The 15,510-nt window shown below is 38.6% G+C and overlaps 1 protein-coding gene across 1 annotated transcript in view; it reads right to left on the reverse strand.

The window, feature by feature from the left end:
* Positions 1-15,510, reverse strand: part of MRPL13 (mitochondrial ribosomal protein L13) — a 53,385-nt gene that overhangs the window by 35,723 nt on the left and 2,152 nt on the right. Inside the window, exons 3-4 of the mRNA XM_034763536.1 lie at positions 5,198-5,291; positions 3,677-3,737 (exon numbers count right to left, since the gene is read on the reverse strand). Of these exons, the coding sequence (XP_034619427.1) occupies positions 3,677-3,737; positions 5,198-5,291 (155 nt within the window). The remainder of the gene's footprint in view (positions 1-3,676; positions 3,738-5,197; positions 5,292-15,510) is intronic.

Below are 15,510 nucleotides of genomic sequence, written 5' to 3' on the forward strand. Positions count from 1 at the left end.
TGGGTGCCTTTATTACATTTAGAGTATGAAATTTCCTCTTAAATATCTAGAGTCTATAGCAAAATAAAGGGTGAATTAGCATAGATTTCCACTTCCAAAAATATTGTTCAAGTTAAATTTACCAGAAGCTAATCTGGATAGATTCTTAACTATAAATGAATATCACAGAACCAACTCAATATGGAGTATAACCTTGTAGTATTTATAGATTTTTCCTATAATTCCGGTCCTGTCCTTGGGCCACTAGGCCATTCTACCTTTCATCCTTGCCATTTCACGTAGTTACAAAATATTGTTGTCTGTGAAATGCAGGTAAAAAATTTAGAATACGCATCCAAGTTGTTCACAGAAACAGTTTCATGCACATTCAGCTAACTGTATTATTTTTTTGTCATGTCACTGTTTGTACAGGTTGCAGATACACTACTTGTTACGTCATCATGGTACACTAAACTTATCGAGATCAGAATGATCTACAAGAATAGCTACACAGACAGAATATTTGACATACTAAACTACCATCTACTATTCTAAATTATTAACGTGACAAAAACGGAAATCTGATCTCTTCCTGATCTAACCATCAAATTAGATTTTTTGCTTTGAACACAGAATGAGTTAATCCCCCAGAGTTCTTTAGAGGGTTGTTACACAAGAACACATTTCTCGCTAAATAAGATGAAGTTCTGAATTCGATTACCATTTGCTGAGTCTTTGTCAAACATGTTTTAACTATTGGTAATGCTTTGAATTTGTCTTAGATGAATTTCTCTGGGAACAATGGGAGTTTGGCAAGAAAAGCAAAACTCAAAGTAAATGCCAGAAGGGATTCAGTTCTCAGGCCCTTACAAATAAATTAGGCTATAGTGCCTCCCAGTGTTCAGCTACTAATATCTGAAGTTCAAACAAAAATTGTAAAGTAGAGACATTTTAGACATGGAATTAATAATAGTTTAGGTAGTCAGTACAGATATATTAGAGCGTCTTCTTTAAGTGCTTTTTTGTTTTGCTTTAATTGAGTACAATTAGACAGCTGACTACAAGCAGCAAAGCTCTTTGGGGGCAGTGACTGTCTTTTTGGTCTGTATATGTATAGTGCCAAACACAACAAGATCCTGGTGCATAACTGTATCTCTGAGGCCTGGTCTACACTAACCCCCCAATTCGAACTAAGGTACGCAACTTCAGCTACTTGAATAACGTAGCTGAAGGCGACGTACCTTAGTTCAAACTTACCGTGGTCCAGACGGGGCAGGCAGGCTCCCCCGTCGACTCTGCATACTCCTCGCACCAAGCAGGATTACTGGAGTTGATGGGGAGCACTTCTGGGTTCGATTTATCGCGTCAAGACAAGACGTGATGAATCGAACCCAGAAGTTCGATTGCCAGCCGCCAAACCAGCGCGTAAGTATAGACAAGCCCCTAGATGGTACTGCAATACAAACAATAATATTTCAACAGAGGCATAATCTGGTGTGATTAGATCAAGTGTTTTTAAATTAGTTATATAAATGTCCTGGAGCCAAATCCTTTCGAAGTCAATGGGAATTTTATATTGGCTTCACTGGGCTTTTAATCAGGCCCTAATGGATTTGTGTCTTAGTGTATGTTTATATAGAAGTTAGATGCCTGTAGCTGGTCCGTGCCAGCTGACTTTGGCTCACAGGCCTCGGGCTAAGGGGCTGTTCAATTACAGTGCAGACACCCAGGCTTGGGCTCTCCCACCTCACAGGGTCCCAGAGCCCAGGCTCTACTCCGAGCCCAAACGTCTACACCGCAATTAAACAGGGCCCCATGAACCCGAGTCAGCTAGCATGAGCCAGCCTTGGGTTTTTAATTGCAGTGTAGATATACCCTCAGGGTCTAATCCTCAGAGGCGCTGCATGTCCACAACTCTCAGTAAAAACAAGGGAATAGATTCCAATATGTTTTTCCCAAGTTAGTGTCATAAAGCTCATATTTATATATCCAGAGCAGGCAAGATTTTCAAAAATAGGAACCAGAAGTTAAATGCCTAAATCCACAGTTAAGGTTCCATTTTTTGAAAATCTTGGCAATCAATAATACTAAACTATCAATTAATACCTATTAATCTTCTCCCTCAGCAGAAGTAGTAGTATCCTGTTTATGCATTACACGCTGAACCCAGATTTTACCCAGGGGCCCAAGTTCAACATGATCAACATTTTCGAGTTCTTGAATACATCATATGTTCAGGATACACCATTGGAAAACAGGTGTACTGTCTTGCACTCTCTTTTTAAAATCAGCACTATTCCTTCTGGCTGCTAAGAAAGGACTAGGATTATTAAGCAATGTACAACTTTGCTAAGACTGGCTTGAGGTGGGTGATTTATGAAACGAGTCAAATCTTTAAAACTGAAGTCAGTCAAAAATGAACCAAGTTAAAAACCTTGATTTGCCCATTTGAATAGCATAACATGAACCAGAGTTTTAGCTACAAAGCACAGCATTATAAATATTCTGTTGAAATAATTGTCCTTAAAATTGTCACACTTTAGCTCCATACTAAAGGTTAATACAAAACACATTAGTTTCACAGTAGTTACCATCTCACTGATTTTTGATTAAATTAACCTGTTTTACCCTCTTGACTAGTTCCCCCTATGTTATTCTAGTTTTGTGTAATAGGTTGGAAATGGTAATCCAGTGTAGGAGCATTATTCCCACAGCAGGGAGTTCTTCTGGTGAAGGATCTCTGGTCTGCACTCCATTTCTCATGCTGTCTAAAGTGCATGTAAGAGCAAGAAGCAGAGTACTCCCCACTCGGTCTGATACACCCACCTCAAGAAGAGCAGAATTCTAATTCACTTTAACCAGTAAACATGGCTGCATTTGAAAAGAATAAACAGTGTTCCAATACCAGTTGTGTGCAACCTGCGGACCACCAGGGTAATCTGATTGTGGATCGTGAGACGTTTTGCTGACGTTGACTGTCTGCAGGCACGGCCCCTCACAGCTCCCATTGGCCAGGAACAGAGAACCACGACCACTAGGGGCCATGCCTGTGGACGATCAACGTCAGCAAAATGTCTTGCGTCCTGCAATCAGATTACCCTGATGGGCCACATGTGGCCTGCAGGTGGCTCACCAGTGTCCTATACCATATGGCTGGGGAGGCCACCACAGGAGGAGTGAGGGAGAGAAAAATCAGGGAAAAGGACAAAAACCAAAGAGGAAAGAAGGAACGTAGAAAGATAAGGCATGAGGAGAAACAGACACGATGACACAGATTTAGGCCACCAATTCAGTAAAGTATCCCTGTTTAGGAGAGCATTTAAGCATGAGCTGAACTGAACCCATACCAAAGAGGAGAGAGAGCATAGAGGAGAAGGTGAAAGAGTGAATACATGAAGAAAAAGGTGGGAAGGGGAAGACAGAACTCACAATAGAGGAGTGATACAGTGGAGAAGAGAGTAGCTGGTCAGTCAGGAGATCCAAACTACAAGCTAAACACCAAAATTTCTATTTTCCACCTTTGCAGTAACTAGAGTTTTTTTGTTTTTTTTTTCTAAGTAAGGTTTGATGAAAGGGCAAATGGAAGAGCTTGATTCAGTTTTTTGTCCATCAGAAGAATAGCAAGTCAATATGATGAAATAGTTCCCCTAAACTAACTAAGGAAAGCAAAAGTTAAAATGAAAAAGAGGTTACTTACTGCTGTTGGATCTTTTAGGTGAAGCTGCGTTGCTGTCACTTGTTTTAAGCCACCTGGATAACTAAAAAACAGCCAAAGAACATATTTAATATTAAGATAGGGAAACAAAATAAAACAGTTAAAAAAGACAGATTTTTTTTTCAAATACAGTGTTTGATTCTGTAAACACTTTTTCACTAATACTCATTGTTGAATTATATTTGTAACATGTTACCTGAGTATTATAAATTTTACATAAATGCCTTTCATGGATCCAAGCAGATCAATACACAAAGCTGAAAAGTTTGAACTAAAAATAAATAAATAAAAAATTGCCAGCTGATCACAGCTAGGCAGGTTGCAAATTACATCATGCACAAGCTATTATCCCAACAAACAGCTTATTCTCATTACCTTGCCCTCTGTTCCTCAATCTACTTTTGTTTGTCTTGTCCACTTGTTACAAGTTATCATTTACCTAGACTGTAAGCTTTATGGGGAAAGATGATGGGTTTACTGCAGTTATAAATCTTATCAGGTCCTACAAATTTGGTATTTTTTCCAACTACTAATCTGAACTATGGATTTGGTCCAAAGCCTATTGAAGTCAATGGGGGACTTTCTATTATTTCAATGGATCAGCTCCATTCATAAAATCTTAAGAACTGAAAATATCAATATTGTCAGTACAAGTAATACATATAGAATATTCACTGAAAACTGCAGTTATTTCAATACTACTACAATTCCCTCCCTCTACTCCACTTTTATGTTTTCCATACAATTTATTCATTTTCAGAATAGATCTATTTTAATAATTAGAGATAAACCAACTACCGTGGTCATGTTAGAAACATGGGAGCAACTGTTCTTATTTGCTGTGACTGACTGATTAGAATTCCACCCAGAAACAAATTATTCCTGCCAGTGCTAAATACAGAAGCTTGGGAAATAACCATTACTGAAGCATATACATCAATTTTGTCTCCATAATACCTCATGTCTTAAAAGTTTTCTCAGTGATTTTTAGAGAGGTTTAAATCACTCAGATGTAATCTTGTTAACATCAAAATGCCTTCTTTATCTTTATTCAGTTAAACTGTTTGCACTGGAAAATGATCTTGCTATTTGCCCTTTGGTCTACTGACATAACTCAAGATGACTTCTGCACTCCTCTTAAATTGTTGGTTTTTGTTTAGTTGGCTTTTTTAGTGTTTTAGACCAAAAAAAAAAATAAATCCGTTTTGCTATTTAATTAAAATGATATTCCTGTTCTTTGGCTTCACCTCCATCCAGTAAGATTGTTTTGCAAGGCAAATTTAACTTATGCCTTCTTCTGACATCTTGTATCTCAGATTATTTCCCTAGCAATACATATTGTGCCAGGGTGGACAGAGACATTTAACAGAACACAAGATTTATAACCCACATAAGAGGAATTTCCTTTGAATTCACATTTTATAGTTAAGCAAAACAGACTTCAGCATCAATCTCTACTACTAACTTCTTTGAGCATTTACTATCAAATCATGGAACACTTACCCTGTGTGAGAAGAATATACTTTCTGTTCCCATTTGTTACCAGAAAATGCAATGTGTCTCGTGTTTATTATGACGACATGGTCTCCACAGTCACCTAGATTATAAATGATAGAAATTTCAATAGGAGATATCACAAGGGCAATAAAAATGTCCTCACAAAATTACTCACAGAAACAGAGCAAATATCAAATTATGTCTCAAATGAAACAATCACTAAAAAGCATCATCTTTAAAATAAAAATCTAGCCATAAACAGAGAATTTATTCACTTTTTTCATCATCATCACCATGTTAAATGGTGGGTGAATAGATTTTTTTTTTAAACCAGTGTGGGTAGTTTAAGTCAATGCAATTTGCATGAGTAAGATTTGCATGTTTTAACTCACAGGGTAACAGTTCATTTTATTCAGTATACTATATGTTTGCCCTACACTACCAAAAATCAATGTGAACAAATTAAACACAAACTAAAGATCAATCTTTAAAGCAGAATTTAAATTAATTTTAGATTTCTAAAACAATTTTTCATAATGAACAATTTCATAATGAACGCTTTTTCATAATACTGAATTTTGGACTAGAAATATATTAGTATGAAACAATCTTAGGACCTACAGCTAAAATATATATTGGAAACTAAAAGAAAGATTTGAAGTCATTAGCTTTGTGCTAGACTGAAGCATTTGTACTAAAAATCAAGTAGAGTTGTGTGTTACAATATAGAATCATAGAATTGGAAGGGACCCCAAGAGGTCATCTAGTCCAGTCCCCTGCACTCGTGGCAGGACTAAGTATTATAAAATACACAAATGGGCGCAATATGAAAATTTGCCTGCTAAATAGAGAGGATCCGTCCCATCTATAGGTACCAAAATGAAAAAATCCCTGTATTCTATTACTTCTCAAGCATTAGAAATTTTGATAGATCTCCCATATTAAATAAAATGTGACTAAAATTCTTTTTACTAAATTCCGACACGTATAATAACTGTGAAACAAGTGCAAGTTTTCTAAAATAAAATAACTAAATAACTTTTGATGAGCCATTACTATCTCGTTAATTCAGATCTCTGGAAGATGATTCACCTGGAGTTCATTTCCATATTGAGATTTAACCAGTTAGTCTAAAAAATGCCATATTAAAGTATAATAAAAATGTGATTAATATTTGAAGAAACTGACAATGCAAAACAAACGTTGTGAAGAAAAAGATCTCCCAAACTTATATTCCTTACTACATACATCCAGAAAATCTACAGGAGTTTGCTAAGGGGTCTGTGTCATTTTATTTTCAATGTCACTTCATGTTTGCCATGTTTGTTCTCAGCAGTTTAGCTCAGATCATGATTTCTTGAGTAAAATATTCCCCTCCATGAAAGTCTTAGTTGCCTTTACAGCGCCTGCACTAGTAAATGTATATTATTTAAAACTTACATGAAAAGGATTAAAAGACACAAATGTTACTGTTTTAAAAAAAATCCTTAATATTCAGCCTACTGTCGACATCTGCTACAGTGTCTATCATACAAATCTAAACTTTAATCTAATCTTTCAACTACCATTTTATTTTTTCTACTTGTTCATTTTGGCAGGAAGGTATTTTAAATTTGACACACTACCTAGGCATTTAAATACTTTTCTTTAAAAAGTACTCTGAGTAGCTGTGTAACTAGCTGGTAGACACACCATAGCTAGGGCTGCACTGTTAAATGGACTTAAAATGTAAAATGTTTGTTTTTCTCTAGAAGTAGATAGTCATTTGGGGTGAAATTTCAGTTTTTATGCCCCTTGAATTTTCTATGTATTTTCCCCCATTTTCTCTTTACAACTACTTTTCTCTTTTTGAGTTCTGGCGGAAAATTGTCCTTGGCAATGTGACCTGTCATTGCTGACCGATCACTTTTACAAAATATTGTCTATCTACACAAAATATGGAAGGCAGGTGAATTCGGATGAAATCTGGTATAATTTGTAGGTTTCTGGGAGGAAAAATGGATTTAAGATCATTTTTAGCAATTATTCTTCAAAATTGAAAGTTTATGCACCAGCAGTTGCTGTTGGAGAAAATCTTCGACATCAGCAGCTACACTTTTGTCAGATTTTATCCTACAAGGCTGAAGGTTTCATGTGCTGTGGCTGGTGGATAAAGTTTTCTGTTAGCACCTGCACTTCTACTCTCCTACAGATCCAAATCCTCATGAACCTGCAGCCTGGTAACTTATGAACAAGTCTGGTCTCACAAACTAAACAGGGTCATTAGGCGATTCAATAATTGTCAGTCTACCATTTGAGCCAATATTGAACCAGTATGTTACTGGAGGTGCCAACTTTCGGATTAGAGATAAAGCAAAGGTCCGGACCATTAAAAATCCCAAGAACATTTTTATTAGGAGTAGACATCATAACCCAATTTGTAATTTGTTTATTTAACGTCTTTCTTACGACAAGTTGCTTTAAAAAACGACCAAACCTAAAATCAGTTTAAAGCTGATTTTGTTCAGTGAAAAATCCTGTGTGAACACACTTACACTGGTTTAAAACTGGCCTATATGTGTTTAGTTTACATGATAGCATAAAAAGAATTAACATTATTCACACATACACCTTCAGTTAAACCACTGCAGCTTGGTGGAAAGACCAAGCCTATACATATCTCAGGAATCCCTTGCACTTTCAGCTGGACACAGTATTCTTTGCTTCTTGTCTTTAAATAGTATGCACTGTTCCTGTAACACTTCAGAGGTGGCCTCATTCAACAGTAGGAAAAAGGGAAAATGGTATTATATGCACAATTAAGCTCAAAATTTGTTGACAGCTCCTGCAGCGTAGACCCAATGAACTGTACTGGAGGAAAAAGGTTTTTTGCCGGTTCTCATGATATATAATTGATTTGTCATATTTTAAGTTTAATTAATATTTCCCAAGAAACATACACACACACACACACACACGGAAAAGACCAAGACCTTAAATCTTCATTAATTACTTTCCAATGGTAAACAATCAGTTTTGGGGTACAAGAATTTTGGTTTTTCTTCTTTATTAAATAAAGTGCTTGACATCTGCCTAGGATCACAAGTCAGTCTGCCACTTAGCTTACAAAACTAACAACCTACATGCCAAACTTCTTGTTCATTTTAAGATGACAAGTCTTAACGCTTTCTCCTAACCATTATAAGTACTAAACATTACAAACTGAAGGAATTCATGAAGTTTTCACCCTAAAGGCTGATCAGCATTTTATTGCAAGAGGTGAAGAATAATTATCCACCTTAAGGTAGTTGTGCTGAGCTCCAACACAGTAAATTACCAAGTGCATTTTGGTTTCCTTTAATTGCTTTTGTTAGATTTATTTCATCTTCTAAGAAGTTTTAATAACAGTTAAGTATCAATGTTTAACTTTAATTATGGGAACAAAAAATACAGTGAACATGATCAATATTCTTATGCTCTTGAATGCATGGTGTAATATGTGTGGTATAATTTTATCTAAAGTTTTGAAATTTGCGGAAAAAGTATACCACTGTTCACGGCTTAAATGCAAGATAAGTTTACATGAAATCAAATTTCTTCCCTCCCTCTGAGTTTGAATTCAGTTCAGTATACTTGGAAAAACAATAAATAAATAGAAGAGTTTTATTGAACAGAAGCAATTGGAATAAAACTGAATTTTCTGTCATTTAAGATATTGAAATCTCAAAGTTCTGAGAATATGTTAATAATTAAAAAAAAAAAATAGTCTGCACTTCCAGCATCACGAAGCAATAAACGATGCAAAATGGAAATCCATACGGACACTGCTCTTTTACATCTCACTAATCTCGCACCCGCACTAGCCTCCAGAAACATAATAATCACATTAAAAAACTAACAGTGTTCAAGACACTACATCAAACGCTACTTGCATAATAAATGAACGTATTAAATACAGTATCCTGTGTGCAATACTGTTTAAGTGGTGCTTTACAGATTAAAAGTACTGTTATCTTATTAAAAAGATTTTAACCTGTTTCACCAGAAGCAGCAAACCAAATAAAATCCTTCTGGAAACAACCTTTCTTCCCTGCCCAGAAGTTAAAAATTGAATGAATGTGAAGTTGAATGATCTTTTGCAGTGAATGATCAAAAACATTAATTTTCAGGAAAGTTTGGTCTCAAGTGACATCTTGTGGCTAAAAGTTGTTTTGCAGTTTTAAAATTCACATTCAAATCACTTCTACAATCAGATTGTAAGTTATACTTTCTGCTATGAAAAACAACAACTAATCTAAATTTTCACATGAAAATTAATTGTGAAAAAATGTATACCCAGCAGAAACCAATATTAGATTCGTTATTTCAAAGACAATATCAACAAACGATAGCAATACAGATAAGGTTTTGGAACACAGGGTTGTCAACTCAAAAGATTCATATTTAATAAAAGACCCCTGAACTTAGTGTGCACACAAGGGTTGAAAGTGTCAGTGTTTCTTTTAGCCTTACTAAATCTTTGCGATAATTTGCACAAGGGCCATGGAAAGATTTTCCACGTCACAATCTCAGCATTGTGGACAGGGACCATCTTTTTGTACAATTACCTGGCACAATGGGGTCTCAATCCTTTACTGCAGATTAGCCAGCCTGGCTGGAAGGGAGACAAATCTTTTGGTTTAAATTAAAATAGATATTTGAAATGTATTTAAAAGAAGAGATGAGAAACATTTTATTAATATAATATATTTTGAAAATTCTATTTTAAAAGGAAGTAGCTTTTAATGAACAATTTTGTTATGTGTTTTACATAAAGGGGCAACCAATCTGATATATTTTAATCTGTCAATTTAAAAAAAAGTAGTTTCAGTTACTATACTTGTCCTTGTGTTCACTTTCACATTATTTTGGTTTCACAATAATATTTTGCTATTTTTAAAAATGTTTCTCTCTCTGTTATGTGAACTACTCAGTTATATACATAGAACAATGATGCCAAACCACAAGCAGCCATATTGTGTTGTCAAACGCACAAAGTAAAACTGAAAAAAATAGATACTTGTTGTTCTAATCTCTTTTAACATTGTGAGGTGTAATCACAATAGATTTTAAACAAAATCTATATAAGAAAATTCCAGGAATATCACTATGTGTGTTACTCTAAAGCCTAAAATGTCTGTAGAGACAGTGTAAAGCGATGGAAACAGCTACAGCATAGTTGAGGGCTCTTTTTGTTCAGAATATCACCAGGCTGAATCATCACTAAGTTTTGCTGACTCTTACCATCCAATTTTTAAGTTCTTCGCCATTCTTACTTTACGAATTATACCCATGAGGTATAGCAACAGTAAGGTCTGGTCTATACTACAAAGATAGGTCGACATAAGCCACGTTGTATTGACCTAACTGTGCACAAGTCTACAATTAAATTTAACTCCCACAGATGTAAAGTGGCCCATTATGATGGCATATAACACCAGCTCCCTGAGTGGCTCGACCCATGGTCAAAGTATGGAGGTTGGTGCAGGACAAGTGTAGATGCCGTGTTACCCTAACAGTCCTCAAGCAGCTGTCCCACAATGCCTGACACTGACCACTCCGGTCACAATTGTTAACTCCACTGTCTAGGACTCACGCAGACCAGAAGCCCCCCACCCTGCCTTTAAAACCCCTGCGAATTTTTGAAATGTCATTTCCTGGTTGCCCAGCTTGGTGAGCTGCTTTTTGTTCTTGTGCGCAACAGCCCAGCTGAGTATGCCGGCTACATTCTCTAGACGCACACCTGCCTGGAGCAGATGGGAGATATTGAATCTCCTGGGCCTGTGTGGAGAAGAGGATGTGCAGGCACAGCTCCGAACCAGCCACAGAAATATTAACATCCATAAGCAGATTGCTCAGGAGAGAAGTAGAAGGGTATGATAGGGACCAGCAGTAGTGCTGCATGAAAGCCACAGAAATGCGGCAGGCAAACCAGGGAGTCAGAGAGGCCTACAATCGATGCAGCGCTGACCTACAGACTGCCCACTTTTACGAAGAGCTGCACGCCATACTTGGCAGAGACCCTACCACCATGCTGCACACCACTGCGGAGAACTGTGAGGAGCTCGAGTCACAGGCTCCTGCTAAGAACAATGAGGATGAGGAATATGGGAGACAGGTGATGGAGGGTTCAGCTGTGCTGTGTGCCAGGAACCGTTTTTGATTCCACTGCAGTCCAGCCAGTCCCTGCAATCGAGCATGAGCAAGCACATTACAGGGGAACAAACTTTGGGTAAATGTGTAAATAAATTTCCAATTACAGTGATGGCACCCCAAAATTAGCAAGACACAGCTATTGACTTTTCATTAATTTAGTCATACTACAAGAGGTAGAGGTACAACAAAGAGAGAAAGTTTCTATCTGCTCTTCATTCTCCTCTAGAGTAAGGTGGAGGAGGGTGGGCGGGCTGTGGAGCAGTTTGTTTATGTCCACAGGGATGTCCCTGGAATTCTTCTGAGAGATCTCGATGCAACTTCCATGGAAGTATTCTGCAATCCTTTCCCAAAGGTTTCTAGGGTTGGCAGCCTTATTTCTTCCTCTGCAATGGGCCACTTTCCCATGCCCGTTGGTGATTACTTTGGCAGGCACCATTGCTGTAAACAGGCTAGTGGCATACTGTTCCAGGTGACTTTGGGATGCTAGCAGCAGCTGTGCTCTCTGCATTTGTTACCTTCAGGAGTGAGATATCAGCTAACATCACCACCTCCTGTGGGAAATGGTGCCAGTATTCAGTGCCAGTGCCCTATATTCAGTTTCATGCAACTGAGGAACTCCCTCCTTGTTTCCCTCACCCCTGTCAGGTCATACTCATGAAGGCTTGAGCTGAGAGTGGCAATAGGAACAAGCACAACTTAAATTTTGCTTTCCGTTCCTACTATACTGACAATGGTACCTCTATGTGTTTTATCTGTAGCTGTGGCTGATGCGGCCTTGAGGGGTTCCACCTCCACGCCAGTGGAATGACTGACCCAGATGAGGAGGAGAAAAAAAAGAGGACGCAGAAGGACATGTTCTGTGAGATCCTGCAAGCCAGTGCTGCGACAGACCTGGAACAGAGGTTCTGGGGGGTGAATATTCCAGACTGCATGGAGAAGGAAAGTGCAACAGGAGAAAGATGCAGGAAAAGGAGAGGGAGATGCACCAGTAAAGGCAGCCAACTCAGATGCTGCAGACTCTTGTGGATCTCCAGGTTCAACAATCCAGGGCTCAACTCCCATTGCTGTCTGTGGAGAACTGCGCCTCCCTATACCCACCTCAGCTCTCCTCATGGCCTGATACACCTACCAACACAAACCACGGAAGGCATGGACAACCACAGCTTCACTTACACTGATCTGTGAGAGCTTCGACTCATGTATGTGTAGCTACAAAGGACATCAATGTTCCTTCCTCTTATTTACTAAGGTTCCTAAATGTTTTTAAGTTAAAGCTGAAGAACTTAAGTGTGGGTTTTTTTGAGCTATTTTCATAAATGAAAGTTTTGTTTTGAAAGTTATTAATCTTTATTAGTTTACAACACATGGTGTATAATGCCTGCTGACAGTGAAAGTAGTGGTCTGGTACACCCATAACCAATAGGATCAGTGTCAAACAGTGTAGTGATAACTGTACAAGAGGCATCCCAGCTTGCACTGTCAAGTGATATATGCACAGGTATGAAGCAAGCATGACACAACTCTGAAACAAGCCCCAAACTGCGACGCCAGGTTGAGCACAGTACACTACAGCACATTCCTGTGGCTCACTGCTTTTTCAAAGCCTCCCTAAGCCACATAGCTCATCTGATAGCTGTTCAAATTCAACAGACAGACGTTCTACCTCCACACCTGCAGCAACGTTTCCCCCTTTGTTTCACAAATATTATGCAGGACACAACAGGCAGCTATAACCATTGGGATATTTTCCACACTGAGATCCAATCTGGTGAGTAAACACCACCAGCATCCTTTCAATCTACCAAAAGCACATTCAACTGTCATTTGCACCGGCTGAGCCTGTAGTTGAATCTTTCCTTTGTGTTATCAAGATGGCCCGGGTACAGGTGCAAGAGCCAGGGTAGGCAGGATCCCTATTAGCATTTAAACATCACCAGTGGTAATCCGTGGTTGGAAAAGAAGGCTCCTTCTTGTAGCTTTCTGAAGAGTACTCTGTCCTTAAATATGCAAACAGCATGCACCTTTCCTGACCAGCCAGTGAAGCACCACCGGTGATCCATCAGAGCTTGCATAACCATGTAAAAATAGCCCTGTTGATGTACTCTGTAGCAAGGTGCTCTGGGGCCAAAATAAGAATGTGTATCCCATCTATTGCTACACCGCAGCTTGGGAACCCCACAGCTGCAAAGCCACCCACTATGTTCTCCACATTGCTGAGAGTCAGAGTTCTGTGTACTAGGAGACTATTAATGGCCCTGTACACTTCCATGATAATGGCCCCCACAGTGGATTTTCCCACTCCAAAATGAATTCCCACTGACTGGTAAGTAATCTGGCATAACAAGTTTCCACAGTGTGATTGCCACTTGCTTCTCCACTGTTAGTGCAGCTCTCAGTTTGGGGTGCTGTACCAACGGTGACAGATGTCAAGGTGGTTAAGCACTGGAATAAATTGCCTAGGGAGATTGTGGAATCTCCATCACTGGAGATTTTTAAAAGCAGGTTAGACAGGAATGGTCTAGATAATACTTAGCCCTGCCATGAGTGCAGGGGGCTGGACTAGATGACCTCTCGAGGTCCCTTCCAGTCCTATGATTCTATGTAAGCCAATGAAACTTGCATCAGCAAAACTTGGTAGACATGGCCTAATGCATGTATCTATACCATGCCAAGAGTCCTAGACCATTGTGAAGTCAAATGTGACTCAACCAATCACCATCCCATTTACAGCTAATTTGCATGCAACAATTTCATTGGTTGTAAAAGGAAGATTGCACACTCCAGCATACCTTCCATTTGCCATCCATTCAAATCAACACAATCCCCAAAACACGGAGCCCATCAACGCACTCACACCCTTGTTTGGTACCTGCAGAAATCCACACAACTCTCCCAGAACTGCACACAAATTGACCCAACCAGCACACACAACAAAAACCACAAACATCACTCAGAAGCCTAGAATTTCTGTTCAGTTAGTGTGAAGCGATGGAAACAGGTATAAGCATGGCTGATAACTCTTTTTGTTTAGAATATCACCAGATTCGCAGTCTGTTACTATCCAGCTATTTTCTGCTTTTTTTACACACAACTTTACAAATCATACCTGTGCAACATCACAGTCTTGCAGCTACTAGTAAATTTATAAATTAGGAATATATTTTAAAACACTTTCCACTGGAGTGGAATTAAAAATGTAAAACTTGATACACATCTGAAGAAAAAAAAAAAAAAAGAAGAACAAAAATACTGTCACATTAGTTCTAATTCTTCAAGTTGCTCAGGTGGGCTGATCCTCTCATTGCCTGCGCAATGCCTCAGTGAAGGCAATGGGAACCTTCACATGGGTGTAGGTGGTTTACCCACATGGATCCTCAGACTGTACAGCATCAAGGACCTGATACAAAATCCACTGAATTCAGTAAGAGTCTCTCCATAAACTTCAGGCCCTTTGTGAAAAGGGGCTGATTGGTGACTTCAGGTGTGTCAAAATAAATATAAATTTGATTTTAGTTACATTACGAAATAAGCTATTTTTTCTGCTGGAAGATTCAGTGGTTTAAAAGTCAACAAGCTGCAAAGAACATCGGTGCTCTGGCTTAGCGTCCACCTCTCTTCAACCAATCACATACTGGCAAAGCTCCAACCTTATCTTCATGCAGAGAGGATTGTCATTGATGGAATTGGCTTAGCATGTTAGACTACGCTCTCCTCTTACATGCTTTCACAGCTGACTGGCATTTGCTTCCACACATGATGCACAGTGTAGGGAATATTACTATTATTATCTGTTTTACAGAAGTTGCTCAGAGGCCTCAAACCAGATTCATGGCTCCATTATGCTAGATGCAGTACAAACACACAAGAAGATACAAAATCCCTACCCAGAGAAGTATCAGAGGGGTAGCCGTGTTAGTCTGAATCTGTAAAAAGCAACAGAGGGTCCTGTGGCACCTTTGAGACTAACAGAAGTACTGGGAGCATAAGCTTTCGTGGGTAAGAACCTCACTTCTTCAGATGCAAGAAGTGAGGTTCTTACCCACGAAAGCTTATGCTCCCAGTACTTCTGTTAGTCTCAAAGGTGCCACAGGACCCTCTGTTGCTTTTTACAGATTCAGACTAACACGGCTACCCCTCTGATACTT

This window comes from Trachemys scripta, chromosome 2 (genome assembly GCF_013100865.1).
Source record: "Trachemys scripta elegans isolate TJP31775 chromosome 2, CAS_Tse_1.0, whole genome shotgun sequence".
Lineage (NCBI taxonomy): Eukaryota > Metazoa > Chordata > Testudines > Emydidae > Trachemys > Trachemys scripta.